Raw genomic sequence first — 27,026 nt, forward strand, 5'->3', positions numbered from 1 at the left:
CTGTCAGGAGCAACGCACGTGTTAGCAAATGCATTACCCACGGCTCACCTTCTCGTAGAATTTGTCGAGCTCGGCGTCGTCCAGCAGCTCCTCAGGGTACGCGACGTGGGCGACCACGGACTCAGCTTTCTCGAGCGCCTTCTTCCTGCACATCAGATGACACCACACCACATCGCACACTGTCGGGATCTGTTAAGGTCTTTGTGGGGGTACTTACGTCAGCAATGAATGTGTAAAACATTTCAGAATGAGAGTGAGAAGATGGACATAAAATCTAAACGCCTTCAAACTAGAGGTCTGCGCGGATAAGAAAAGTGCAATCCGTATCCGCACCGCATCCGCAAGGTCTTAATCCTCATCCGCATCCTCACCGCATCCGCAAGGTCCTAATCCACATCCGCACCACATCTGCAAGGTCCTTATCCGCTTCCACACTGCATCCACAAGGTCCTAATCCGTATCCGCACTGCATCCACAAGGTCCTAATCTGCATCCGCACTGCATTCGCAAGGTCCTAATCCGCATCCACACTGCATCTACAAGGTCCTAATCCGCATCTGCATCCACACCACATCCGCAAGGTCCTAATCCGCATCCACACCGCATCCGCAAGGCCCTAACCCGCATCCGCACCACATCTGCATGGTCCTAATCTGCATCCGCACTGCATTCGCAAGGTCCTAATCCGCATCCGCATCCACACCGCATCCGCAAGGTCCTAATCCGCATCTGCACTGCATCTGCAAGGTTCTAATCTGCATCCACACTGCATCCGCAAGGTCCTAATCTGCATCTGCACCGCATCTGCAAGGTCCTAATCCGCATACGCACTGCATTCGCAAGGTCCTAATCCGCATCTGCACCGCATCCGCAAGGTCCTAATCTGCATCCGCATCCACACCGCATCAACAAGGTCCTAACCCGCATCCACACCGCATCTGCAAGGTCCTAATCCGCAACTGCATCCGCATCTGCAGCAATTAATCTGCATCCGCAAGTTCCTTATCTGCATCCGCATATATTTAAGTTTTGAATAATTAATAGTAATAGACAGTAGTACTTAGAATTATGGTATGTAATGGCATAGTTATTGTTAGGGTGCCATTTCTGCTACAACTTAACTACTTTTGACTAAAGCAGACCATTCCAAACAGGAAAGCATTGGCGCTCCGGACCACACACATATTTGCTACGACGCACATTGTCACTCGGTCACTACAAAGCGCTAACTGAAGGCAGCGCAGCGCACCTGTCTTGTAGACATTGGGCAAGTTTGCCACCCAGAGAGCACTTCACAGGCCACACAAAAGACATGGTCACGGAAACGGATTAGGCGCGGGTATCTTGGGTATAGCTACGTCGGTCGTGGCCAGGGGCTAAGGACAACAGACATCCGCTCTACCCAGAAACTGCGAGATAACAAGAATGTCAACAGACTTGAAGTTTTGAACTAACATTGCAACATACGTACTGGGCAGATGCTTTACTCATTATCCGCATATGACCCGCCGGTCTCCGCTCCGGTCGCCGATTTTATCCGCCAAGTAACAAATACCGTGGATATCCGCATCCGCGCAGACCTCTACTTCAAACACATGCTCAGCAATCCAGCATACAGCGCACAGCAGAGGGTACCTTGTACTATACTATTTATTTATTTTTTCCTATTTCACCACCGAACACAGCAAGGAAGAAACGACTGTCTACACACTTCTGCACAAGCCTCAATTTATCTTATGTCATTTTCGTGGTTCTGGCACCAGAAGTATGTCGGCTGCAGGGGGAGCGTTATGGAGTCTGTCGAAAGTGAGCCTTGTCTAAAGTTTCTCAATAGATGCAAATGACGACATTAGCTGCGAGTGGGCACTGATTTAAATCAATGGGAATAGTTGGAAATTTGTGCCGGTCAGGATTCGAACCTGGGTCCCTGCTTACCAGGCAGGCGGACTGACCGCTACGCCATCTGCACACAGTGGTCGCCACACCTGCACGCCCTACCCTAGCACACCTCCCATCAGACCCAAGTTCTCAACTTGTCCACGCATTACAGATGTAGTCCACCTTGCCCATTAGCTTCATTAATCGCTTCATCTCGCCCAATCACGTTCGAACCCGGTATGCACCTGCACTGAAGGGATTAGTGGCTGTCTCGCCTTAACTATGCAGGGTGTTACAAAAAGGTACGGCCAAACTTTCAGGAAACATTCCTCACACACAAATAAAGAAAAGATGTTATGTGGATATGTGTCCGGAAACGCTTAATTTCCATGTTACAGCTCATTTTAGTTTCGTCTACCTACGCTCAATGGAGCACGTTATCATGATTTCACACGGGATACTCTACCTGTGCTGCTAGAAAATGTGCCTTTACGAGTACGACACGACATGTGGTTCATGCACGATTGAGCTCCTGCACATTTCAGTCGAAGTGTTCGTACGCTTCCCAATAACAGATTCGCTGAACGATGGATTGGCAGAGGCGCATCAATTCCGTTGCCTCCACGCTCTCCTGACCTCAACCCTCTCGATTTTCATTTATGGGAGCATTTGAAAGCACTCGTCTACACAACCCCGGTACCAAATGTAGAGACTCTTCGTGCTCGTATTGTGGACGGCTGTGATACAATACGCCATTCTCCAGGACTGCAACAGCGCATCAGGGATTCCATGCGACGGAGGGTGGATGCATGTATCCTCGCTAACAGAGGACATTTTGAACATTTCCTGTAACAAAGTGTTTGAAGTCACGCTGGTGCTTTGTCTTTCCATTCCAGATTAATGTGATTTGAAGAGAAGTAATAAAATGAGCTCTAGCATGGGAAGTAAGCGTTTACAGATAATGTCCACATAACATATTTTCTTTCTTTGTGTGTGAGGAATGTTTCCTGAAAGTTTGGCCATACCTTTTTGTAACACTCTGTATATGTGGTGTGACTCTTCAGTTTTTGGCAGCTCAAAGATTGTTCCATTAAGTTTCGGGTGTGCAGCCGCAAGAATTCTCCTTCTTCTTCTAATATTACGGCTGTATAACGTTCAGCCATGTTCAGAGTGAGCCGCAAGAATGCCGCTCCAGTGCTCGCTTCGTCTATTTATACTCGTGTACCGCGCAACTGCGCATGCGGCCACAGATGCAAATGCGCCAGAGACGTTGGTCGGCGGCAGAGACGTGCACAATGCGCGAGTTACATCTATGACTCCGCAGTCGATCTGTGTTGGCATGTCGATACGTCATTGTGAGCTGCGCTGTGGCGACGTCTTTTTGAGTTTGTTACAGCAAGTGCCGGATTCCATGATTTATCAAGGTTGAAACGGCTATCTCTATTAATTAAATTCGTCGTCAACTGAATTTTTATTGCCTCCTTCACTATCGAGTCCCAAAAGGATGAGGTAGTTGCCAAAATTTCGACATTGTCATACAACATACTGTGACCAGTGTTAATACAGCGCTCTGCCACTGCCGACTTGTTAGGTTGTAAAAGTCGTGTGTACCTCCGGTGTTCTGTACATCTTTCTTGGACAGTACAAGTTGTTTGACCGATATAAGAAAGACCACATTCAAATGGAATTTTGTAAACTGCAGATTTTTGGAGCAGCCAATCATCTTTGATGGAGCCCACGATTGCAGCTGTCTTTTACTTTGTGCCTGCTGAGAATTCGTCCTATTTTTGATGAGAGGCTACCCACATATGGCAGGAAGGCCATTGATTCAAAGGTTTCTTAATATTACTCTGCTTTCTTTGTGGCCTCTTTCGGTTTGCTTTTCAGTGCCTTCTGTATTTTCTGTGGGGAGTATCAATTGTCTTCAAAGACTCTTTGTAAGTGGGAAAGTTCATCTTGCAGACTGCTTTCGTCAGAAATAATATGCGCTCTGTGGGTCAAAGTTGGGAGGACACTCATCGTCTGGGCAGGATGGTGGCAGCTATTTGCACGTAAATACAAATCCTTGTGTGTTAGCTTATGATACACTTCATGTCCAAAAGTGCCATCCCGTCTGCACTGAAGCAGAACATTCAAGAATGGAAAGCATATCTCCTTTTCAGTTTCCATTGTGAACTTTCTTAAGAAGTCTTGCAAATTATCTTCACCATGGGTACAAACTACTAAGGTATCATCAAAGTACCTCCAGAATACCGTGGGTTTCAAGTCAGGAGATTCAAGCGCCTTCTCCTCGGTCCTCCATAAATATATATGTGGTGTCTGATGTTTCAGACAGGTCCAAAAGAACGACCGCTACTTATATTTTTCAATATAATTTCACAGAAGGAAAGCCTTCTTTCCTCCAGAGATTTCCATTTGAGTTACAATAGTTTTACACCCAATCCAATCTAAACTACCACTAACAAATCTAGTAACACTCCTTTAAATTACTTTCACATCTCCCTTTAATACGATCCGGTGGAGATCCCAAACGGTTGAGAAGTACTCAAGAAAGGGTCACATTAGTTTTCTGTATGTGGTAAAAGGAAATGAGCGTACATCACTGTTGGTCGGGAGGCCCCCTATTCGGGGAAGTTAGGCTGCTGGGTGCGAGTCTAATTTCATTCGATGCCACACTGCGTGACCTGCGCGCCGTTGATGAGGTAAAATGATTGGGAGGACAACACAACAGCCAGTCTCTGAGTGGAGGGAATCTCTGACCCGGATGGGATTCGAACCTGGGTCCACGTGCGTGTGAGGCGAGCACACTACCATCCAGCTAAGCAGGCAGAGTCTGTATGCGCTATTCTTCGTACGTGAGTTGTATTCTTCATATATGAGCTACACTCTGCGAGAATTCTCTAAAAATTTCTAAGTCAACCGTTTGCCTTGAGTGAAACTGACCGTAAGTGCTCGTTCTGTTTCCAGCACCTTAACTACATTATGCCTATACTCTGATTAAAATTACTTGGTACTTGACTCTTCACGCATTGCAGTCAGTTCCCTCTAACCAGAGCATTCAATGTTATGCACGACCCGTTCACAATTGTCAGACTGTCACAACATTTACAGTACAAAAGTGCAATGCCTGCTTTATTCCGAATTACGATGCAATGCTTCTTTGGACATGCACACGTGCTCGAAGGAACAGGCGCCGTGGTGACTAGAGCTGTTATGAATTAAATGAAATGTGTTCGAAGCTGGGAGTGTGGACAACAGTCAGCTGCGTAATGGAATGACGATAAAGAAAATCTGAACCAGACAGGTCTCAAACCCAGATCTCCTCTTTCTCAGAAGCTGTCGCCTTAGCATTTAGGCTATCTGAGCATGACTCACAGCCAGTCTCAACCTTTCATATATCAAGAATCGTGTGTATACAACCTGTACTTGTACATCCATTACATACACTCCTGGAAATTGAAACAAGAACACCATGAATTCATTGTCCCAGGTAGGGGAAACTTTATTAACACATTCCTGGGGTCAGATACATCACATGATCACACTGACAGAACCACAGGCACACAGACACAGGCAACAGAGCATGCACAATGTCGGCACTAGTACAGTGTATATCCACCTTTCGCAGCAATGCAGGCTGTTATTCTCCCATGGAGACGATCGTAGAGATGCTGGATGTAGTGCTGTGGAACGGCTTGCCATGCAATTTCCACCTGGCGCCTCAGTTGGACCAGCGTTCGTGCTGGACTGCAGACCGCGTGAGATGACACTTCATCCAGTCCCAAACATGCTCAATGGGGGACAGATCCGGAGATCTTGCTGGCCAGGGTAGTTGACTTACACCTTCTAGAGCACGTTGGGTGGCATGGGATGCATGCGGACGTGCATTGTCCTGTTGGAACAGCAAGTTCCCTTGCTGGTCTAGGAATGGTAGAACGATGGGTTCGATGACGGTTTGGATGTACCGTGCACTATTCAGTCTCCCCTCGACGATCACCAGAGGTGTACGGCCAGTGTAGGAGATCGCTCCCCACACCATGATGCCGGGTGTTGGCCCTGTGTGCCTCGGTCGTATGCAGTCCTGATTGTGGCGCCCACCTGCACGGCGCCAAACACGCATACGACCATCATTGGCACCAAGACAGAAGCGACTCTCATCGCTGAAGACGACACGTCTCCATTCGTCCCTCCATTCACGCCTGTCGCGACACCACTGGAGGCGGGCTGCACGATGTTGGGGCGTGAGCGGAAGACGGCCTAACGGTGTGCGGCACCGTAGCCCAGCTTCATGGAGACGGTTGCGAATGGTCCTCGCCGATACCCCAGGAGCAACAGTGTCCCTAATTTGCTGGGAAGTGGCAGTGCGGTCCCCTACGGCACTGCGTAGGATCCTACGGTCTTGGCGTGCATCCGTGCGTCACTGCGGTCCGGTCCCAGGTCGACGGGCACGTGCACCTTCCGCCGACCACTGGCGACAACATCGATGTACTGTGGAGACCTCACGCCCCACGTGTTGAGCAATTCGGCGGTACGTCCACCCGGCCTCCCGCATGCCCACTATATGCCCTCGCTCAAAGTCCGTCAACTGCACATTCGGTTCACGTTCACACTGTCGCGGCATGCTACCAGTGTTAAAGACTGCGATGGAGCTCCGTATGCCACGGCAAACTGGCTGACACTGACGGCGGCGGTGCACAAATGCTGCGCAGCTAGCGCCATTCGACGGCCAACACCGCGGTTCCTGGTGTGTCCGCTGTGCCGTGCGTGTGATCATAGCTTGTACAGCCCTCTCGCAGTGTCCGGAGCAAGTATGGTGGGTCTGACACACCGGTGTCAATGTGTTCTTTTTTCCATTTCCAGGAGTGTATATTCCCATACTGCAGAGACATTTTACTTCGTAGCCACTTGCCCGGTGTCGGCGGATAAATATGATACTGCAGAGACTGTGTTATTGCAGATTACAATGCAATGTTCCTTTAGACATACGCGCATGTCTGGGTGTAGCCCTTTTATGTGTTTCATAACATATGGTAACCACACTAAAAACACACAGACTATGATGCTATTGAAACACACTCATTTCATACACATCATTAACCAAACATTATTGGCGCCTTCCGCAAGGCTCCATTCACCTGTAACATACACAGTTTTTATGATCACAGGGATTGGCTTAGTACAGATAAGTTTTGCACGACACTGAGTGACGCCAAAGTTTTGAAGGCTGCATTTCATAGTTGCGACTGAGTCACCACGGGTATAAACCCAGGGTGCTGGCATACCACAGTGGTTAGCGTATTAGGGTTGCAGGTAAACAGCCACAGAATCCAACCTCATCAAATTTATTTTTTGTTTTTCTACGTATCTAGTCCCGTAAGCCCAAATTGAGGAGCGAACCTCCGTGGTCATACGATGTGTCAGTACACGAAATTACAATAGCAACATAATAACGGATGAAACAAAATGTTTATAAATGCTGATAGACGACAAGCTATAAGTTTATATAAACACTATTAACAATATAACATAGGGATTAACACAATGCAGTGACTTTTTTTTTAATTTCTAGATATAAAGACTTTGTCTATTATTGTTATTGAATTAGTTCATTTAAATGCAATTTTTTAACGATTTATAATAATTTACCGCATCATTTCCACCATTGTATTGACTCTTTTATTTGCTCTTATTTTTCTTCCTATTAGTTTTTTTTTCGTTTGTAACCGGCCTGTGTCTCCTACAATCTGCAACCAAGAGCCAGCCACGGCTGGTAGCGTGGCAGCTTGTGTAGCCGCTGTGAAGACAGTTTAGGTAATCAGTGCAGCGAGAAATTACAATCTGCTTTTAGCGCCGAAACTTAATTTCTTCCATCTTCAGTTTGCTCGAAGAGGTCAGCTTTAATCACCGTGAACGAAGCGATCGAGATTTTAATTCTGACGTAGATTGTTGACTGCTGTTTTCCCAGATACATAGCATGTCACGAGGCTGTGGATAGGTTAGGACACGAGTTTCAGTTCAGGGCCACAAAATCCGTCATCTACCGCAGTTCAGTCATCGGTCACTTAAAGTCAGCTGTGGACACAGCACCCCACATTTCTGTCGCATCCTCGGGGCGGCTGCTTCCAGCATTGCTCCGCATTGCACATTAACAGCACCTACGAAATGACCCACCCTGTCTGTGTGTCACTTATAATAACTGAGTGGTAGCTAGCAGCAGATGTGGCAACACTGTAGTGGCAAGTGTCCGATGTCAGATATCGAGTAAATGTTAATTGGTCTGTAGATACTTGGAACATCACACCACTAATACTGTATCTGACCATTACATGATTGTCTTTCCCACCGTCTGCATCAACTTACGTTTTTTCCACAGTTACAGCAAACTGTCATTCATTATACCAAATAGGAAGTTATTCACTGATTGCTTTGAAATTTGGACACAAAGTTGCATTATAATATGGGCATGTTTTTAGGCATGTAATTTTTAATAAATGCATACTTTTTAATACATACTGTCCTGTGTGTGTGTGTGTGTGTGTGTGTGTGTGTGTGTGTGTGTAGTTTCAGGTAACCAATTATAGATGATAGCGAGAAATTACAGTTTCCTTTCAGTGCTCAAACTGAATTTATTGCTAGCACTGTTTCAGTATTGTGTCTTTCTTACATATATAGTATGGGTGTAAATGTTTATTACAGTAATGAGTAAAAACTCAATGTATATTACACACACTGTGTGTGCAATATACAAGCTACAAGGGGAAAACATTGTTACCAAAAATCTCAAAATATACCTTGCTGATTTATTTCCTGTTTTTACTCATTACTGTAATAAATGTTTGGATACATACTTTTTAATGTATAATTATATATATTAGGGGTTCCCAACGAAGTTTTCTCGAGGACCCCCTCATCGAGCATGATTGGTAGCTTGTCATATCACAGTATCAATTACCTAAAAAAGCTAAATTCTTTTTATACGTTTTCTATTTTTGGTACTTAGAAAAAAACATTGACATGTACTTTATTTGAAAAATATTGAGCTTAAAAATTTTTCAATTAAGCCATCATTGTTATTGTTAAATTTTTCATTATTGCTCAAAATCTTTGTCTGCAAATCTGGGTATTTAGTATAACAAACTCCTTACAAGAAATAGAGTGTGCTAGTGTCATTTGGGTCTAGGAAGACACTAGATGCAGAAGCTAGCGTTGGCTAAAGCACTGCTCATGCAGGAAGCAAGCAAAAAAAAAATTCTGTTATCATACGAAATATAGTTAATACATGAAAAGCACCAGTTTGCTTTTGTTCTACAATATGAAAATATATTTAATATGAAAATATATTTAATATATATGAAAATAGATTTAATATTATATATGAAAATATATTTAATATATTGAAAATATGAAAGTATATGAAAAATATATTTAATGAAAATACACTCCTGGAAATGGAAAAAAGAACACATTGACACCGGTGTGTCAGACCCACCATACTTGCTCCGGACACTGCGAGAGGGCTGTACAAGCAATGATCACACGCACGGCACAGCGGACACATCAGGAACCGCGGTGTTGGCCGTCGAATGGCGCTAGCTGCGCAGCATTTGTGCACCGCCGCCGTCAGTGTCAGCCAGTTTACCGCGGCATACAGAGCTCCATCGCAGTCCTTAACACTGGTAGCATGCCGCGACAGCGTGGACGTGAACCATATGTGCAGTTGACGGACTTTGAGCGAGGGCGTATAGTGGGCATGCGGGAGGCCGGGTGGACGTACTGCCGAATTGCTCAACACGTGGGGCGTGAGGTCTCCACAGTACATCGATGTTGTCGCCAGTGGTCGGCGGAAGGTGCACGTGCCTGTCGACCTGGGACCGGACCGCAGCGACGCACGGATGCACGCCAAGACTGTAGGATCCTACGCAGTGCCGTTGGGGACCGCACCGCCACTTCCCAGCAAATTAGGGACACTGTTGCTCCTGGGGTATCGGCGAGGACCATTCGCAACCGTCTCCATGAAGCTGGGCTACGGTCCCGCACACTGTTAGGCCGTCTTCCACTCACGCCCCAACATCATGCAGCCCGCCTCCAGTGGTGTCGTGACAGGCGTGAATGGAGGGACGAATGGAGACGTGTCGTCTTCAGCGATGAGAGTCTCTTCTGCCTTGGTGCCAATGATGGTCGTATGCGTGTTTGGCGCCATGCAGGTGAGCGCCACAATCAGGACTGCATACGACCGAGGCACACAGGGCCAACACCCGGCATCATGGTGTGGGGAGCGATCTCCTGCACTGGCCGTACACCTCTGGTGATCGTCGAGGGGACACTGAATAGTGCACGGTACATCCAAACCGTCATCGAACCCATCGCTCTACCATTCCCAGACCGACAAGGGAACTTGCTGTTCCAACAGGACAATGCATGTCCACATGTATCCCGTGCCACCCAACGTGCTCTAGAAGGTGTAAGTCAACTACCCTGGCCAGCAAGATCTCTGGATCTGTCCCCCATTGAGCATGTTTGGGACTGGATGAAGCGTCGTCTCACGCGGTCTGCCCATCCAGTACGAACCCTGGTCCAACTGAGGCGCCAGGTGGAAATGGCATGGCAAGCCGTTCCACAGGACTACATCCAGCATCTTTACGATCGTCTCCATGGGAGAATAGCAGCCTGCAATCCTGCGAAACGTGGATATACACTCTACTGGTGCCAACATTGTGCATCCTCTGTTGCCTGTGTCTATGTGCCTATGGTTCTGTCAGTGTGATTATGTGATGTATCTGACCCCAGGAATGTGTCAATAAAGTTTCCCCTTCCTGGGACAATGAATTCACGGTGTTCTTATTTCAATTTCCAGGAGTGTATATTTAATATATTATATTAATTAAAATATATTTAATATATTTTTTATTCTAATAGCATCTTGCGGACCCCTCTGGGATAGCTTGTAGACCCCTGGGGGTCTGCAGACCACTTGTTGGGAACCACTGATATATGTAACAGATAGAATAGTGAAACATTGCGAGCCAACAGGCAAGTTGTGATCAGGCATAAGATGATTTCGTGAACATTATTGCTTTATGTTTATAATAGTACTACAGAAATGGGATGGAGGAGATGGACGCAAAGAGAGGGAGGTGTTCATGGACAGGGTCAGCGCGCAGGAGGAAGAGCAGGAGGTGGCGGAGGAGGAGGGGGAGGGGATGGGCAAAGAGAGGGGAGAGGAGGAGACGCAAGAGGCTGGGGGGAGAACAAGATTAGGACGTATATCCGATTCCCACTCTTTCTTTCCATTTTAGCGGACTGAACCACAGCAAATCGTGGACAGGTACAGCTGGTTAGCTAGTTAATAATAAGACAGGTATGTACACGGCCTGAGGTGCTGCCCCAGTATGTCAGTAGCAGACTCTTCAGCAAAAAAGATGGATGACCGTATATATTCTTTGCTCTATGATCTTTGAGTTTAAAAATCTATAATCCGCTTAATATACTTTTTGTTACGCATTACAATAAACAAAACACATACATTTCAGCTCTCCTTCTCCCAAATCAAAACAGTTCTAATGCACACAGGTACACTCTTGTAAAATCTGAAAATGAATTGACAGAAAATGATTAACCTATATTAATTTTAACCATTCTGTGATAGTCTAGGTTCTGTCATCTTCACTTTCATCGTCCTCCTTCAAACTGGTTTTCGAAATCATTTTCAATTGTAGCGTAATATTCTTTATCAATATTAGCTTTTTCAAAACCACTTAAGTCAAGTAGTCTATATTGTCTGTTTCTGCACTATCTGTTTATATACACACAGCTGTGTGCCACCATGTCTCGGATCTCCTCCACAACCCATAAATGAAATACAATCAAATTTGCGACAGAAACGGCAGGCCTTTGGCTCAGGTTTGATCCTTACTACCGTCCCGTGTACAATTTTTGTATCACCGTCTTTTTTGGTTTTATGGGACCCCACGAAGAACACGTTTGTCGACATCATCTCTGGCGAGCGACTAGAATTTGTGCTTGCAATGGCCTGACTGCCTAATTTTAATATTAATGAACTCAGAAACGGTGCAGTATATTGAAATTTTTTCATAAAAAATTATTTCTCAACATAACGTACCGTGCAACACACTTATAGGCATCTTCAACTTTTGTAGAAACAAGTGTTCAGTTCCTAATGCTGAGAAACGTGGAAAAAAAACCATGTAGCAATTATAAGAAGAGGAATGGCACCAAAAATGAAACATAAATATAATATGTAGAAAATCATACACGCAACGTGTAAGTAGAATTTAAAATATTACTACATCATAGCAAAACCCAACCACTAGAACTGCTTATAACTTACACATACATTGCCTGAAAATGTAAACTAAATAGTAAAAATATGTACATATTCCAGGCCGCTGAAGATCCATTGCAGAGAATAAAGGCAAAACGTGTATGGCACGAAAATTGTGTTTCATTCAGTTGTAGTCAGACGATCCAAAATGTAGAAATTATCAATATACCGTAATAACACGTACAAGCCTACCATGTGTTTCTGACTACACTGTATATAGTGTGTGTGGATAATTGAAATAATGTAAATTTGTAGATTGCATTTCATATTTTTGTAGCGGTATGGTTGCAACAAGTCCATCTGTAATTGTGGTGTGACCATCACGAAAAGACCTGTGGTATTTTGCCACTGATGTTATTCGTCATCTTCATCTACTAAACAGAGAAATGTATGGGTGTCCTATAGCTATGTTACGAAAATATATAGCTGAAAACTGTAAAAAATGGCTCTGAGCGCTATGGGACTTAACATCTGAGGTCATCAATCCACTAGATCTTAGAACTACTGAAACCTAACCTACCTAAGGACATCACAGACATCCATGCCCGAGGCAGGATATGAACCTGCGACGGTAGCGACCGCGCGGTTCCAGACTGAAGCGCCTAGAACTGCTCGGCCACTCCGGCCGGCTGAAAATTGTAATTCCTACTTTTGTAGTACAGGCGTGAAGATAGCGTGAAAAATTTGAAAAAGTAGTGGGTATATTCCATACTCGAATTTATTTGGAAAATTGATTCTGACGCAATTAACAGATCCAACAGCAGAAATGATGTCACAAACATGTTCTTTGTTTGGTTCAAACATGTCCTTTGTTTGGTTTCCTCAAACCAAAAAAAGAGAGCAATACAAAAATTGGACAGGGGACATTTTAAGGAACGAACCTGAGCCGAAGTCCGAGCAGTCTCGTGCGCTGTCATCTACGTTACGAAAACGATTGACACTAACTGTGCCTGGTGGAAAACTCGAATTTGCGGATGCAACAGTCTGATTGGCTAACCTTGACACTAATTAACTGGGAAATGGCGCAACATAATGAATTTTTTTCTTAACAATTATTTCTCTTCATGACCTACTGTGCAACACCCTGACAAGCTTTTGAGGCTCTTTCTGGCCAACTTGAATGCAAATTTATGCATACATACTGTACAAAATATGTCGTATGCAGACCTATCTGCTATACACGCAATAATAAAGGGTCGTATTATTCCACACACACACACACACATACACACACACAATTCTCCCCTCACAATGACTCACTTGTTGTCATGACAAGACCGATCGATTTTAAGTTTGGCCACAGTGTCATCCACGTGACCTCTTGACTGAACATTGACTTTAACACTGCATGTGAAGCATCACCTGCACTGCCATACAGGCACAACATGTGATCTTCAACCACAAGAGTCCACATGGCAACATCATGCACACTCTTAGCCTGGCTTAGGGTGGCAGCTCACTGTATACATTTTCGATTACAGACCCACAAATTCCACAACCTGCAGCCCATTTGCCAATAACTTTGTTATTTGCTGACTTTATACGATAAGGGTTATCGGCTGCATCTCCAGATGTGTCAGATGCCTCAGGGTGGTGCTTTATCACCACATATGGATCACCACCCTTCGATCAATATGTGAAGCCTGCTGTAACCACATAAAGCGACTTTGGGTGGCATGTCATACAGTGTTGTGTTCCTGTATTAGCTATTAGAATTCATAAGTGAACGTATACCATTGTCTTGTAATGTCCACAGCACCACATTCCATGTTAACAGATGGTATTGGCCCATTAATGTCTGGGTATGGCTAGACTGTCATCGTTTGTGCACAGGTGAGAGGAGGTGCCTCATTATACATATTTTGCGTTTTTCTAATAATTATGAGCATTTTTAGCTGAACGTGTACTATTGAATTCTGATATTCACAGGACCAGATACTATATTAGTGGATGGTGTTACACCATCGATCTCAGCATGTGGCTGGATCGTCACCCCTTGTGCGTGGGTGAGACCTGGCTTGGCATATATGCGTTTTTGTAGTAGCTATTAGCGTTTTTAGAGAATATTTACCATTGCCTTGTGACACCCATAGGACCATCAGTATCAGGATATGGCTGGGCTGTCACCTCTTTTGCACGAGTGAGCAATGGCTCAGTGGGTGACAGCCCACTCGTTGCTAATACAACATCATTAACAAAGATGCATTTATTTTTCCAAAATATTTCGTGACTGGTATGTCTGCATAAGCAGAAGAAACTAACGATCAAAGTCCAAAAACAATTTATAGGACTGTTCAATTAACCAAAACAAATTCTACAAGTATAACACCAACACAAAACAGTGATCCGTCTTAGAATCACAACTACATACAAGAATAATATAGAAAACAACTGAAATAATTTGCTACTAGTCTACGACAGAGACTTCTCCGATGTACCAAGCCTAATCCAGAGATCAGCGATAAGATCCAAGCCAGGCTGCCGGGGCAGCATCTATCCATGTCTGCCGGCGGTCGATGAACTGCCGATGTGCAGCCGAGTGCTGGCCTTTATAGCGCTTCGGCGGATGAGTACCTTGGAACTATTTTCCATCACGTGGTTTTACGTGTGAAAATAGTTTTCCTGGATCTGCATCGACCTCTTCCTTATGTTTATGATGGCCCTGGTGGGCGCTGGTATCTTTGCTGTGTTGTTGTTGTTGTTGTGGCCGTTCATCAATAGTGCCTGTCGGTTGTGTAGTGCTTCGGTGTCCCTGCGAAGTGGGCAACCCACAGCTGCAGTCTGTCAGTTTGGTTGCTGATACTCTAGGCGCCGTGATGTCTGGTGGAGAAGGCCACAGCAGTGGCTACCTAGAGGAACAGCGGGCAGAAGTGTTGCTAAACACGCCAGATTGCACTGATGTGTGTGTGCATGTGAATCCGTCTCCACAGTGGTGAAGGCACAGACTCGGCATCTGGTGATGTCACAGGATGCTGGCTGTAGCTCGGCCAGTGAGTAAGCAGTGTACTCTCCTTGATATCGCACATGGCGATCCGGTAATTACTTTCACTGGCTCTGTGTGCGAAGTTGGGCCCCATCACACTGCAGCCTTCGATAGGAATGAGGCCCACAGCATCATAAGTCCACAGGAATGGAACGCAGGCACCGGCTACGGCACGCCACTCCGTAACGACGACTGCCGAATGCTCCCTGGACTCACTGGTTACGCTGAAAGAAGTTCTGTCGCATGGTGTCACCCACCACATCTGCCCCATCATACTTGTACATAATTGTAATGGAAGTCTCATACTGGCAACATCTGCTGTTCCATCAGAGGTTGAAGATGGTCTCAGTGAGCAGAGGATACACCAACCTCCAGGCAGGACTGCTACAAACACAGTACAAATACACTCCTGGAAATTGAAATAAGAACACTGTGAATTCATTATCCCAGGAAGGGGAAACTTTATTGACACATTCCTGGGGTCAGATACATCACATGATCACACTGACAGAACCACAGGCACATAGACACAGGCAACAGAGCATGCACAATGTCGGCACTAGTACAGTGTATATCCACCTTTCGCAGCAATGCAGGCTGCTATTCTCCCATGGAGACGATAGTAGAGATGCTGGATGTAGTCCTGTGGAACGGCTTGCCATGCCATTTCCACCTGGCGCCTCAGTTGGAACAGCGTTCGTGCTGGACGTGCAGACCGCATGAGAGGACACTTCATCCAGTCCCAAACTTGCTCAATGGGGGACAGATCCGGAGATCTTGCTGGCCAGGGTAGTTGACTTACACATTCTAGAGCACGTTGGGTGGCACGGGATACATGCGGACGTGCATTGTCCTGTTGGAACAGCAAGTTCCCTTGCCGGTCTAGGAATGGTAGAACGATGGGTTCGATGACGGTTTGGATGTACCGTGCACTATTCAGTGTCCCCTTGACGATCACCAGAGGTGTACGGCCAGTGTAGGAGATCGCTCCCCACACCATGATGTCGGGTGTTGGCCCTGTGTGCCTCGGTCGTAGGCAGTCCTGATAGTGGCACTCACCTGCACGGCACCAAACACGCATACGACCATCATTGGCACCAAGGCAGAAGCGACTCTCATCGCTGAAGACGACAAGTCTCCATTCGTCCCTCCATTCACGCCTGTCGCGACACCACTGGAGGTGGGCTGCACGATGTTGGGGCGTGAGTGGAAGACGGCCTAACGGTGTGCGGGACCGTAGCCCAGCTTCATGGAGACGGTTGAGAATGGTCCTCGCCGATACCCCAGGAGCAACAGTGTCCCTAATTTGCTGGAAAGTGGCGGTGCGGTCCCCTACGGCATTGCGTAGGATCCTACGGTCTTGGCTTGCATCTGAGCTTCGCTGCGGTCCGGTCCCAGGTCGACGGGCACGTGCACCTTCCGCCGACCACTGGCGACAACATCGATGTACTGTGGAGACCTCACACCCCACGTGTTGAGCAATTCGGCGGTACGTCCACCCGGCCTCCCGCATGCCCACTATACGCCCTCGCTCAAAGTCCGTCAACTGCACATACGGTTCACGTCCACGCTGTCGCGGCATGCTACCAGTGTTAAAGACTGCGATGGAGCTCCGTATGCCACGGCAAACTGGCTGACACTGAAGGCGGCGGTGCACAAATGCTGCGCAGCTAGCGCCATTCGACGGCCAACACCGCGGTTCCTGGTGTGTCCGCTGTGCCGTGCGTGTGATCATTGCTTGTACAGCCCTCTCGCAGTGTCCGGAGCAAGTATGGTGGGTCTGACACACCGGTGTCAGTGTGTTCTTTTTTCCATTTCCAGGAGTGTAGGTACTTTCTCATCTGTGTTGCTAACGTCATGTAATGTCACTTGGCCTGCTTTTTTGGACTGGTCAGCTTTTTGGACACACTCTCTGCAGCTGTGATGTGTATAACTTCACGTCTGAGAAGCAGTGATGGACCTATTATCCAGCTTCTAGCTCCAAATGACTGTTCTGGTGTCTGACTTACACCTTCATACTTAATTCTGTGCGATCGTCCCGACAATATCCTCCTCTCTATATGGCGTCATTCTGCTGCATTGGGGGTTTGGACGCCTAGCTCTTAGAGTGTGTAGCAGTTAACTCTGACTTTTGACTCTTTTTACCTGAAACATCGGCTGTCCTTCCTCGTCGACCGTCTGCCTGGCTATTGTGTACTGACATTTGGTTGGCAAATGACAGTTGGATGGATCACTGTGTCAAAAATAGCTGGATAACGGTCATTGCATACTGGCCCCTGTTTTGACTGGACCAAGTCAAGACCCTTCCTGTATGTTGGTCGAGGGGCCTGAAGGTGGCATAAGATATTGCTGTACCTGGTCGCTTAAATAAAATAACAACTGAAAACTTTGACAGCTGAAGGGTGTTTTGATCGACATTCTGTACTGAACAACCGAGGTCGCACAGCTGTCTGTATGTGGATGGACACAGAGGGCTGCTTTTGTTCACATCTCGCATTACCAGTTACAGACTTCAAAAAGAGTACTCAGATCCCGCGCCTATTACTTCGTGGCGTTCAGTATACTCTAACACATTTTGTAGTGGTTCTGTAAAGTTTTACAAAACAAATAATTTGTTTCTAATGCAATTAAAAATGTTCCTGTTCGAAAAAAAAAAATGATTTCTAGTAAGAAACTACGGCTTGATTTTTACAAGAATCTGATACAATAGAAAAAAAGAAGAAAATCAGATTTGAAATTGTAATAAAAAATACTTTAAAACATCTGTTACCAGTTACGGAACATCATACCAAAAGTTTCAAAATATAGCACCGTGGTGTTAGCCCCTTACACAATAACACAGGCCTCACAGGCTGTGCTCTGTATCTTGCACTCCCTTCTGTCCCCTCCACTGTAAATCCTTGTTCACAGATACGAGCGAATGGTAGCAGACAGTGCGAAAAATCTGCAAATACTAGTTCGCTTGTATTCACTTCCACTCCCTCCGGTGTAAAACGGGCTTTAACTGGGCATATCAGGGCTCTTCAGGGAGTAACACTTTCCGTATCTCTCAGCGTACTTATTTTCAGATAGGACACTACTCTACTAAAACTACATGGTGTGAATTTTTACAGACTCAGTGGCTGAGACGTACCTGGTTCCCTCGTCCATCCAGTCCAGCTCCTGCAGGATGTGCAAGAACTCCTGGCGGATGTCGTCCACCATCTCGAGTGCCACCTTCTTGGCGTCCTCGTTGAAGTACTTTCGCACGAATATCGAGCCCACAGACAGATACAGGCTGGAACATGAGATCATTCATACGACACACGGCCTGCAGACATACGAGGGAACTACTGTGGAACACCACTAGGGGTGTTTTTTTTTAATATAACTGTATGTCCACAATACGGTCATATAAAAAAACACAGAATTATGTGTAGAAATCAAATTGCAGTTGTAAGAGTTGAAGGACATGAAAAGGGGGCAGCAGTTGAGAAGGAAGTGAGATAGAGTTGTAGCCTCTGCCTGACATATGACATTATTCAGTTTGTACATTGAGCACACAATAGAGATAACCGAGGCGAACTTTGGAAACAAAATTTAAATTCAGGGAGAAGAAATATAAATATTAAGTTTTGCCAATGACACTACTATTCTGTATGAAAGAGAGGAGAAATTTGGAAATTAAAGCTCAGGGAGAAGAAATGAAAACTTTGATGTTTGCCATTGGTGCAAGGGTTCTGTCAGATGGCAAAGCTCGTATTTGCAAGAGTTGTTGACTGGATGGGATACAGACTGTAATATGAATGCGAAGTATAATGGAATGTATTCAGATTAACCTCCACCCATGAACCATGGACCTTGCCGTTGGTGGGGAGGCTTGCGTGCCTCAGCGATACAGATAGCCGTACCGTAGGTGCAACCACAACGGAGGGGTATCTGTTGAGAAGCCAGACGAACGTGTGGTTCCTGAAGAGGGTCAGTAGCCTTTTCAGTAGTTGCAGGGGGCAACAGTCTGGGTGATTGACTGATCTGGCCTTGTAACAATAACCAAAACGGCCTTGCTGTGCTGGTAATACGAACGGCTGAAAGCAAGGGGAAACTACGGCCGTAATTTTTTCCCGAGGGCATGCAGCTTTACTGTATGGCATGGAGAGCTGCATCAAACCAGCCTCAGGACTAAAGACCACAATAACAACAACAACACTCAGATTAAAAGATCCAATTCTGTGGTAATTTGACAGGAAATTAGACATTATCAACAGCCTCGAAGATATCAGATACCAACAGCCGTGATTTTATTCCATAATTTCATTCCACTACCAGTTTTGGTGGTTTCCGTGGACTTTTTCTCGGAAGATGCGGACCTGTCACACCTCTAACGACATTGAAATTACAATCTACATCTACATCTACATCTACATTTATACTCCGCAAGCCACCCAACGGTGTGTGGCGGAGGGCTCTTTACGTGCCACAATAATTACCTCCTTTTTCTGTTCCAGTCGCGTATGGTTCGCGGGAAGAACGACTGTCTGAAAGCCTCCGTGCGCGCTCTAATCTCTCTAATTTTACATTCGTGATCTCCTCGGGAGGTATAAGTAGAAGGAAGCAATATATTCGATACCTCTCGAAACCTGGACAGGAAGCTACGCCGCGATGCAGAGCGCCTCTCTTGCAGAGTCTGCCACTCGAGTTTGCTAAACATCTCCGTAACGCTATCACGCTTACCAAATAACTCTGTGACGAAACGCGCCGCTCTTCTTTGGATCTTCTCTATCTCCTCCGTCAACCCGATCTGGTACGGATCCCACACTGATGAGCAATACTCAAATATAGGTCGAACGAGTGTTTTGTAAGCCACCTCCTTTGTTGATGGACTACATTTTCTAAGGACTCTCCCAATGAATCTGAACCTGGTACCCGCCTTACCAACAATTAATTTTATGTGATCATTCTACTTCAAATCGTCCCGCACGCATACTCCCAAATTTTACAGAAGTAACTGCTACCAGTGTTTGTTCCGCTATCATATAATCATACAATAAAGGATCCTTCTTTCTATGTATTCGCAATACATTACATTTGTCTATGTTAAGGGTCAGTTGCCACTCACTGCACCAAATGCCTATCCTCTGAAGATCTTCCTGCATTTCGCTGCAATTTTCTAATGCTGCAACTTCTCTGTACACTACAGCATCATCCGCGAAAAGCCGCATGGAACTTCCGACATTATCTACTAGGTCATTTATATATATTGTGAAAAGCAATGGTCCCATAACACTCCCCTGTGGCACGCCAGAGGCTACTTTGACGTCTGTAGACGTCTCTCCGTTGAGAACAACATGCTATGTTCTGTCTGCTAAAAATTCGTCAATCCACCCACACAGCTGGTGTGGTATTCCGGGACAGCAACTGCACCTTACAGACAGATATATACACAGATACCAGCATTTGAGAGAGGACACCTAGTTGGGCTCAAAGAATCTGGTCGGAGTAATCGACGAATCGATCGACATTTAAAATGATACCACTATTCGATGTCGGCAGGAATGGGTGAAATGTGGCTGACCACAGCGTCGAGAAGAAAGGGGTCACATAGAGAGACAACAGAATGAGAGGACCGACCTATCGTCACAGAGGCACTCAGAGCCCCAGATTTGTCATTATCGCCAATCCGATGTGTAACAGGTGCTTCAGTGAGCACGGGAGTGGAATGATCATATAAAATTAATTGTTGGTAAGGCGGGTGCCAGGTTGAGATTCGTTGGGAGACTCCTTAGAAAATGTAGTCCATCGACAAAGGAGGTGGCTTACAAAACACTCTTTCGACCTATACTTGGGTATTGCTCATCAGTGTGGCATCCATACCAGATCGGGTTGACGGAGGAGATAGAGAAGATCCAAAGAAGAGCGGCGCGTTTCGTCACAGGGTTATTTGGTAACCGTGACGGCATTACGGAGATGTTTAGCAAACTCAAGTGGCAGACTCTTCAAGAGAGGCTCCCCCTAGTATTCATGTTGTCATAAATGACTTTAATTATTAAATATAAATAAACAAAATCGGTGGCTCTGGCGCCAAGATGGCGGCACTTCCCGTCATGTATATTTCCCAGGCTGACGTTCGTTGCTACGGTCCAACGCCGAGCCGCACCCCACTACGCGCGACGTGTGGTCGCTTCGTCACCTAGCCAGCCAGCGTGGGAAGTGCTCTCCGACTCATGGCCGGCTACAGACTACAGCACTTCCTGTCGTGAATACATCAGTGAGAGAGAATAATTTATTGAAACTGGTAAAAATGTCTTCCTCACGTAAGAGGCACCTTTACAAAATCCACCGTCGTTGTCGGTTTGGGTGTCTAGCGACGGCGGCTCGATTACGTGCACAAAAAATAAACTTTGGTAGGTCTCACTGTGCCCATGAAGCTGTGTGACACTCACCGATCGGCGACGACGTCGACGCATTCCTTCCAGCGGGGCTCCCGCTTCGTCTTCCCAGACACAGTGGACTCGTACTGAAGCTGGCGGCTGCGCAGCTCCTCCGTCGTGTAGGGGACCGAGGCCTCTGCCGCACGCCACATCACGTAGTTGGCCATCACCCTGCGGGACACGACACTGTGTACTCCCACCCACCCATCAACACACACTCCCACACCCACACACACCCACACCCACACACACAACCACACACACAACCACACACCCACACACACCCATAGCCCCCCAGCCCCTCCCCCCCCCCCACACACACCCTGACACCCACACACCCACACCCACACTGCCCCCCACACACAACCCTCACACACACACACCCATACACACACACCCCTCACACACAACCACACACCCACCTACACCCACACACCCACCCACCCATACACACACACACACCCTCCTCCCCACACACCCCACACACACACCCCCACACATACTCCCACACACACACCGACACACACATCCACACACGTTACCAGCTCCCTGGCGCCCTATAAGCACAGCCTGGCACACTGAATTCCGGCGTTCACTGCTGTGAAAGCGTTTTCAGTATGGCGACTATCCCATTATCAAATTCTATGAAACAAGGAAAAGACAGTAAAACTGGAGTTTCTCCCGGCGTGTAAGGCCAGTTTTATGAGAGACACTTATCGTATACATATCTGCAGCAGCACCAAACCGTCCAAATCTGGAACTGCCAACATTTTCATTAAGCGCATACTTCAATGCGAGATGCTTTTAATAATTTCCACAACAAAACTCTGTCTCGGAATCTGGCAGGAAGCCCAAAGAGATTCTGGTCATACACTAAGCACACCGGCGGCAAGACGCAATCAATACCTTCACTGCACAATTACAACTGTGAAGTCACTGATGACAATGCCACTAAAGGAGAGTTATTAAACACGGCGTTCCGAAACTCCTTCACCAAAGAAGATGAAGTAAATGTTCCTGAATTCCAATCAAGAACAACTGCCAAGATTAGAAACATAGACGTAAATATCTTTGATGTAACGGAGGAGGTTAAATCACTTAATAAAGGCAAGGCCTCCAGTCCACATTGTATAATAGTCAGATTCCCCTCAGAGTACGCTGATAAAATAGCTCCATATTTAGCAATTATATACAACCACTCGCTTACAGAAAGATCCGTACCTAAAGACTGGAACATTGCAATAATCACACCAATACCCGAAAAAGGAAATAGAAGTACTCCATTGCAGTACAGGCCCATATCACTAACGTCGATATGCAGTAGGGTTTTGGAACATACACTGTGTCCGGACATTATGAATTACCTCGAAGAAAACGATTTACTAAACGTAGTACAGACTGAAAAAATATCGTTCTTGTGAAACACAACTAGCTCTATGTACTTATCTACATCTACATGATTACTCTGCAATTCACATTTAAGTGCTTGGCACAGGGATCGTCGAACCACAATCATACTATCTCTCTACCAATCCACTCCCGAACAGCGTGCGGGAGAAACGAACACCTAAACCTTTCTGCCCGAGCTCTGATTTCTCTTATATTATTTTGATGATCAGTCCTACCTATGTAGGTTGGGCTCAACAAAATATTTTCGCATTCGGAAGAGAAAGTTGGTGACTGAAATTTCGTGAATAGATCTCGCCGCGACGAAAAACGTCTTTGCTTTAGTGACTTCCATCCCAACTCGCGTATCATATCTGCCACACTCTCTCCCCTATTACGTGATAATACAAAACGAGCTGCTCTGTTTTGGACTCTTTCGATGTCCTCCGTCAATCCCACCTGGTAAGGATCCCACACCGCGCAGCAATATTCTAACAGAGGACGAACGAGTGGAGTGTAAGCTGTCTCTTGAGTGGACTTGTTGCATCTTCTAAGTGTCAAATGGTTCAAATGGCTCTGAGCACTATGGGACTTATCATCTTAGGTCATCAGTCCCCTAGAACGTAGAACTACTTAAACCTAACTAACCTAAGGACACCACACACATCCACGCGCGAGGCAGGATTCGAACCTGCGACCGTAACAGTCCTGCGGTTCCGGACTGTAGCGCCTAGAACCGCACGGCCAACGCGGCGAGCAAATTAAGGGGAACCAATAGCACCCGGTGTCCCTAGGCGGTCACCCATCCAAGTACTAACCGGGCCCGATGTTGCTTGACTTCGGTGATCGGACGAGAACCGGTGCATTCAACATGGTATGGCTGTTGGCTTCCAAGTGTCCTGCCAATGAAACGCAACCTTTGGCTCGCCTTCCCCACGCCACTTCGTGGTGGGGGGTGGGGGGTGGGAGGCGGGAGGGGGGGGGGGCGCTGTACTCCTGGGACCGTGTGAGTGTAGGCCTACCATAATTTTTTTGGGCGCTGTACAGATATAAAAGATAACTGCACTGTTTGTGTAAAATGTGTATATACTGCAGTGTAATGTTACTGTGGCTTATGTTGTGGCACAACCAGAGAAAATGAGTGTGTGTGCTATCGTGTCGGAGGTATAGATTCAGAACGTCGATAGTCGTAAGGGGGATGGAAGATTTTTTTGTTTGTTTTGTACGTGGAGAGTTAAGTGCGCTATAGATACTGAGATTCATTACAGAACCAGGGTCATAAACAGGAGACACATCCAGTACTTTGCTCGGTGTCGGGCTGCGGCAGCAATCCTAATATTTGATTATAGTTACCCCAAACTGATTCGAACAAGATGGAGGCAAGGTATCTACGTAAAGTTCTGAGAAAGCGGGTGTTCAAAGACTTCCATCTCTGGCAGGGATGCCGTCACTCATCAACCGCCAACCGGGGTGGCCGAGCGCTTCTAGGCGCTACAGTCTGGAACCGCGCGGCCGCTATGGTCGCAGGTTCGAATCCTGCCTCGGCCATGGATGTGTGTGATGTCCTTAAGTATGTTAGGTTTAAGTAGTTCTAAATCTAGGAGACTGATGACCTCAGATGTTAAGTCCCACAGTGCTCAGAGCCATTTTTGAACTCATCCACCACTGTGGCATTAGGGAGTCTCCAAACCAATAGCTACAGGACGCCGAAAATTCCAGCCATTTCTCTCTTCTGCAGGACAGTGATCCGAATTCTGTTTGCGTATTTTTTTCTGATTTTACCGTCTGTGCTTAGACAGTGCTCTCTCTCGAAACAACAAGAATGATTTTAGGATTAACGGTGTTTTCGTGAGCGTGCAGAGATGATGAGGGCGGGCTGTTAGCGATGAGAACATTTACCGTCTCTGAGGAAGGTAACACGTGGTGTCTCGTTAGGACCATCAGGAAGAATGAATTCGGCGTAATTCTGGGCTATTTTCGTATACAGGTCCTGTTAGGGCAGGAATTTCCATGCAGGTAAGCTGAGACAGCACAAACACTCCTAAAAAAGCGACGGTTAACTATTTTTGCAGCACTTTACGAATTCCGGGAAGGGACTGATAAGTAACGGACAGGCTGCCCAATTACTTCTCTCTCAGCGCTGGATTCACATCACAGCTCTGCGTCATCGCGGCAGCAGCGGTGCCTAGGGTAGCACATATTTTGACAGGAAATTGTCAGGTGCCACGTATAAAAGGGATGCCGCCGCCTCATCCTTGCAGCATCCGATTTGACACCTGCACATGATTCTGGAGCTGACGGCTTGGGGTTGGGTTGGGTTGGGTTGTTTGGGGGAAGAGACCAGGCAGCGAGGTCATCGGTCTCATCGGATTGGGGAAGGATGGGGAAGGAAGTCGGTAGTGCCCTTTCAAAGGAACCATCCCAGCGATTTAGGGAAATCACGGAAAACCTAAATCAGGACGGCCGGACGCGGGATTGAACCGTCATCCCCCCAAATGCGAGTCCAGTGTGAAAACCACTGCGCCACCTCGTTCGGTAGAGCTGACGGCCACATCGTCACTTCGAGGGGGCCGCCGGTGCATCCCGACTCCTGGGAGAGCGTGCGGTAGCGTCCTGTGTGGTCCAGGGGACGGCGGGCGGTGCACGCTTCGCGATCGAAAGATTTTTAACTGTGTGTTATTACCTGTGGTGTGTGTATCGTGACGGCATTCCTTGCGCAGTAGGAATGAAAAAAGAAATGCGATCGATGTAATTACTTCTCATAAGACCTGCATCAGTACAAACAGCAGAGAAGTGAAATCAAAGCCCCAAAAACTGATATTTTTAAATAAAAGAAAAACTATATACCCTTGAATTTCCCTTCATGAGATCCTTCCTCTCCAACACCTGAGCTGCCAGTTTCCAGGTAGAGATAGAGGGGGGGAAAGGGGCAGGGGATGGTGATCGATTTTCTGCCTTGAAATCTCTAAATTGTTTAAATAAACAATATACCTCACATTGTACAAATTGTTTAAACAATATTCCATACACAGCAATCGATTACTGGACAAATTCTTTACCTATATTCGATATACTGCAATAAATAACTATGTAGTATTCTTGTGGTGTGCGTACTGTAAGACCTTCGGTAGACACACCATCAGATTATTTGACTTGTCGCTCTAACGAAGTATGCGAGTGCCAGCAATATGTCTCATGGTCTTATCGTGGTGTGTTTATCTTCTGCCGTTAGGTCAGACAATAGAAATGCGACTTCCATGCTCAGAGTAGCAGATTGACGGTGACCAACTTTAAACAGACCTTGATTAATTTTCACACACATTTATTAAAATAATAGAAACCATAGACATTACGTAACTTGATTCTGGATGCTGTTTACAACTGACAATCTGAAGTTCCTTTGATCTTCGTACGTTTACCTTATTCTCACATATCTCCGAATCTCCGATACTTGACAAAGGGTCTAGTCATTTATCTTCATGGCTATGTACAGGAATATGGTAATCTTATTATGTGCAGACTGAAACTTGACTATAGACTGGTACAGACAAATGCAGACTAATGCAGACTGAGTAATCGGAGGTCTGTACACCTCGAGCATTCAGGTACCACTGCTCGAGTGTGATCCATGAGGAGAAAAGGTTCTATGTTAGCAGCAATCTCATTGGCTGCATTACATATTAATATACGGATCGGCGGAAGCAGAATTTGGTCCGTCTCTAAGGCAGCGCCATCTCGTAGTGCGGAGATGGAAGAGCGCTGTGCCTGCGCTGTTGTGCTTAGCGGAGCGCGCTCTAGTGGGAAAGTTGTGTATGTGCTGACTACTCGGAACTATGTACACAACAATTCTATACATTGTATAAATTGTTTACACAATATTCCATACAATACAATCGAATTCCCTCCAAATGGCCAATCAACTGAGTCTTCTTCCTGCCAGTTTCTGGGAGGGAGGGTGTGAGGGGAGAGGGTTTATCAGAGGGAGAGAGGTTAAGTGATTGATCGATTTAATTAATTAGTCAACCAATTT

At 46.2% G+C, this 27,026-nt stretch overlaps 1 protein-coding gene and 1 non-coding gene across 7 annotated transcripts in view; both read right to left on the minus strand.

Moving 5' to 3' along the window:
* LOC126295227 (neprilysin-2-like) overlaps positions 1-27,026 on the minus strand; it is a 229,318-nt gene that overhangs the window by 47,523 nt on the left and 154,769 nt on the right. For all 6 annotated transcript variants that reach the window (XM_049987572.1, XM_049987574.1, XM_049987573.1 and 3 more), the window contains 3 exons: positions 21,623-21,781; positions 18,337-18,480; positions 49-145 (listed from right to left, as the gene is read on the minus strand). In XM_049987572.1, the coding sequence (XP_049843529.1) occupies positions 49-145; positions 18,337-18,480; positions 21,623-21,781 (400 nt within the window). The remainder of the gene's footprint in view (positions 1-48; positions 146-18,336; positions 18,481-21,622; positions 21,782-27,026) is intronic.
* Positions 23,766-23,884, minus strand: LOC126295555 (5S ribosomal RNA). Its single transcript, XR_007552507.1, has one exon. It is a non-coding gene; the product is annotated as a 5S ribosomal RNA (ribosomal RNA).

Source organism: Schistocerca gregaria, chromosome 11 (assembly GCF_023897955.1).
Source record: "Schistocerca gregaria isolate iqSchGreg1 chromosome 11, iqSchGreg1.2, whole genome shotgun sequence".
NCBI classification, from domain to species: Eukaryota; Metazoa; Arthropoda; class Insecta; order Orthoptera; family Acrididae; genus Schistocerca; species Schistocerca gregaria.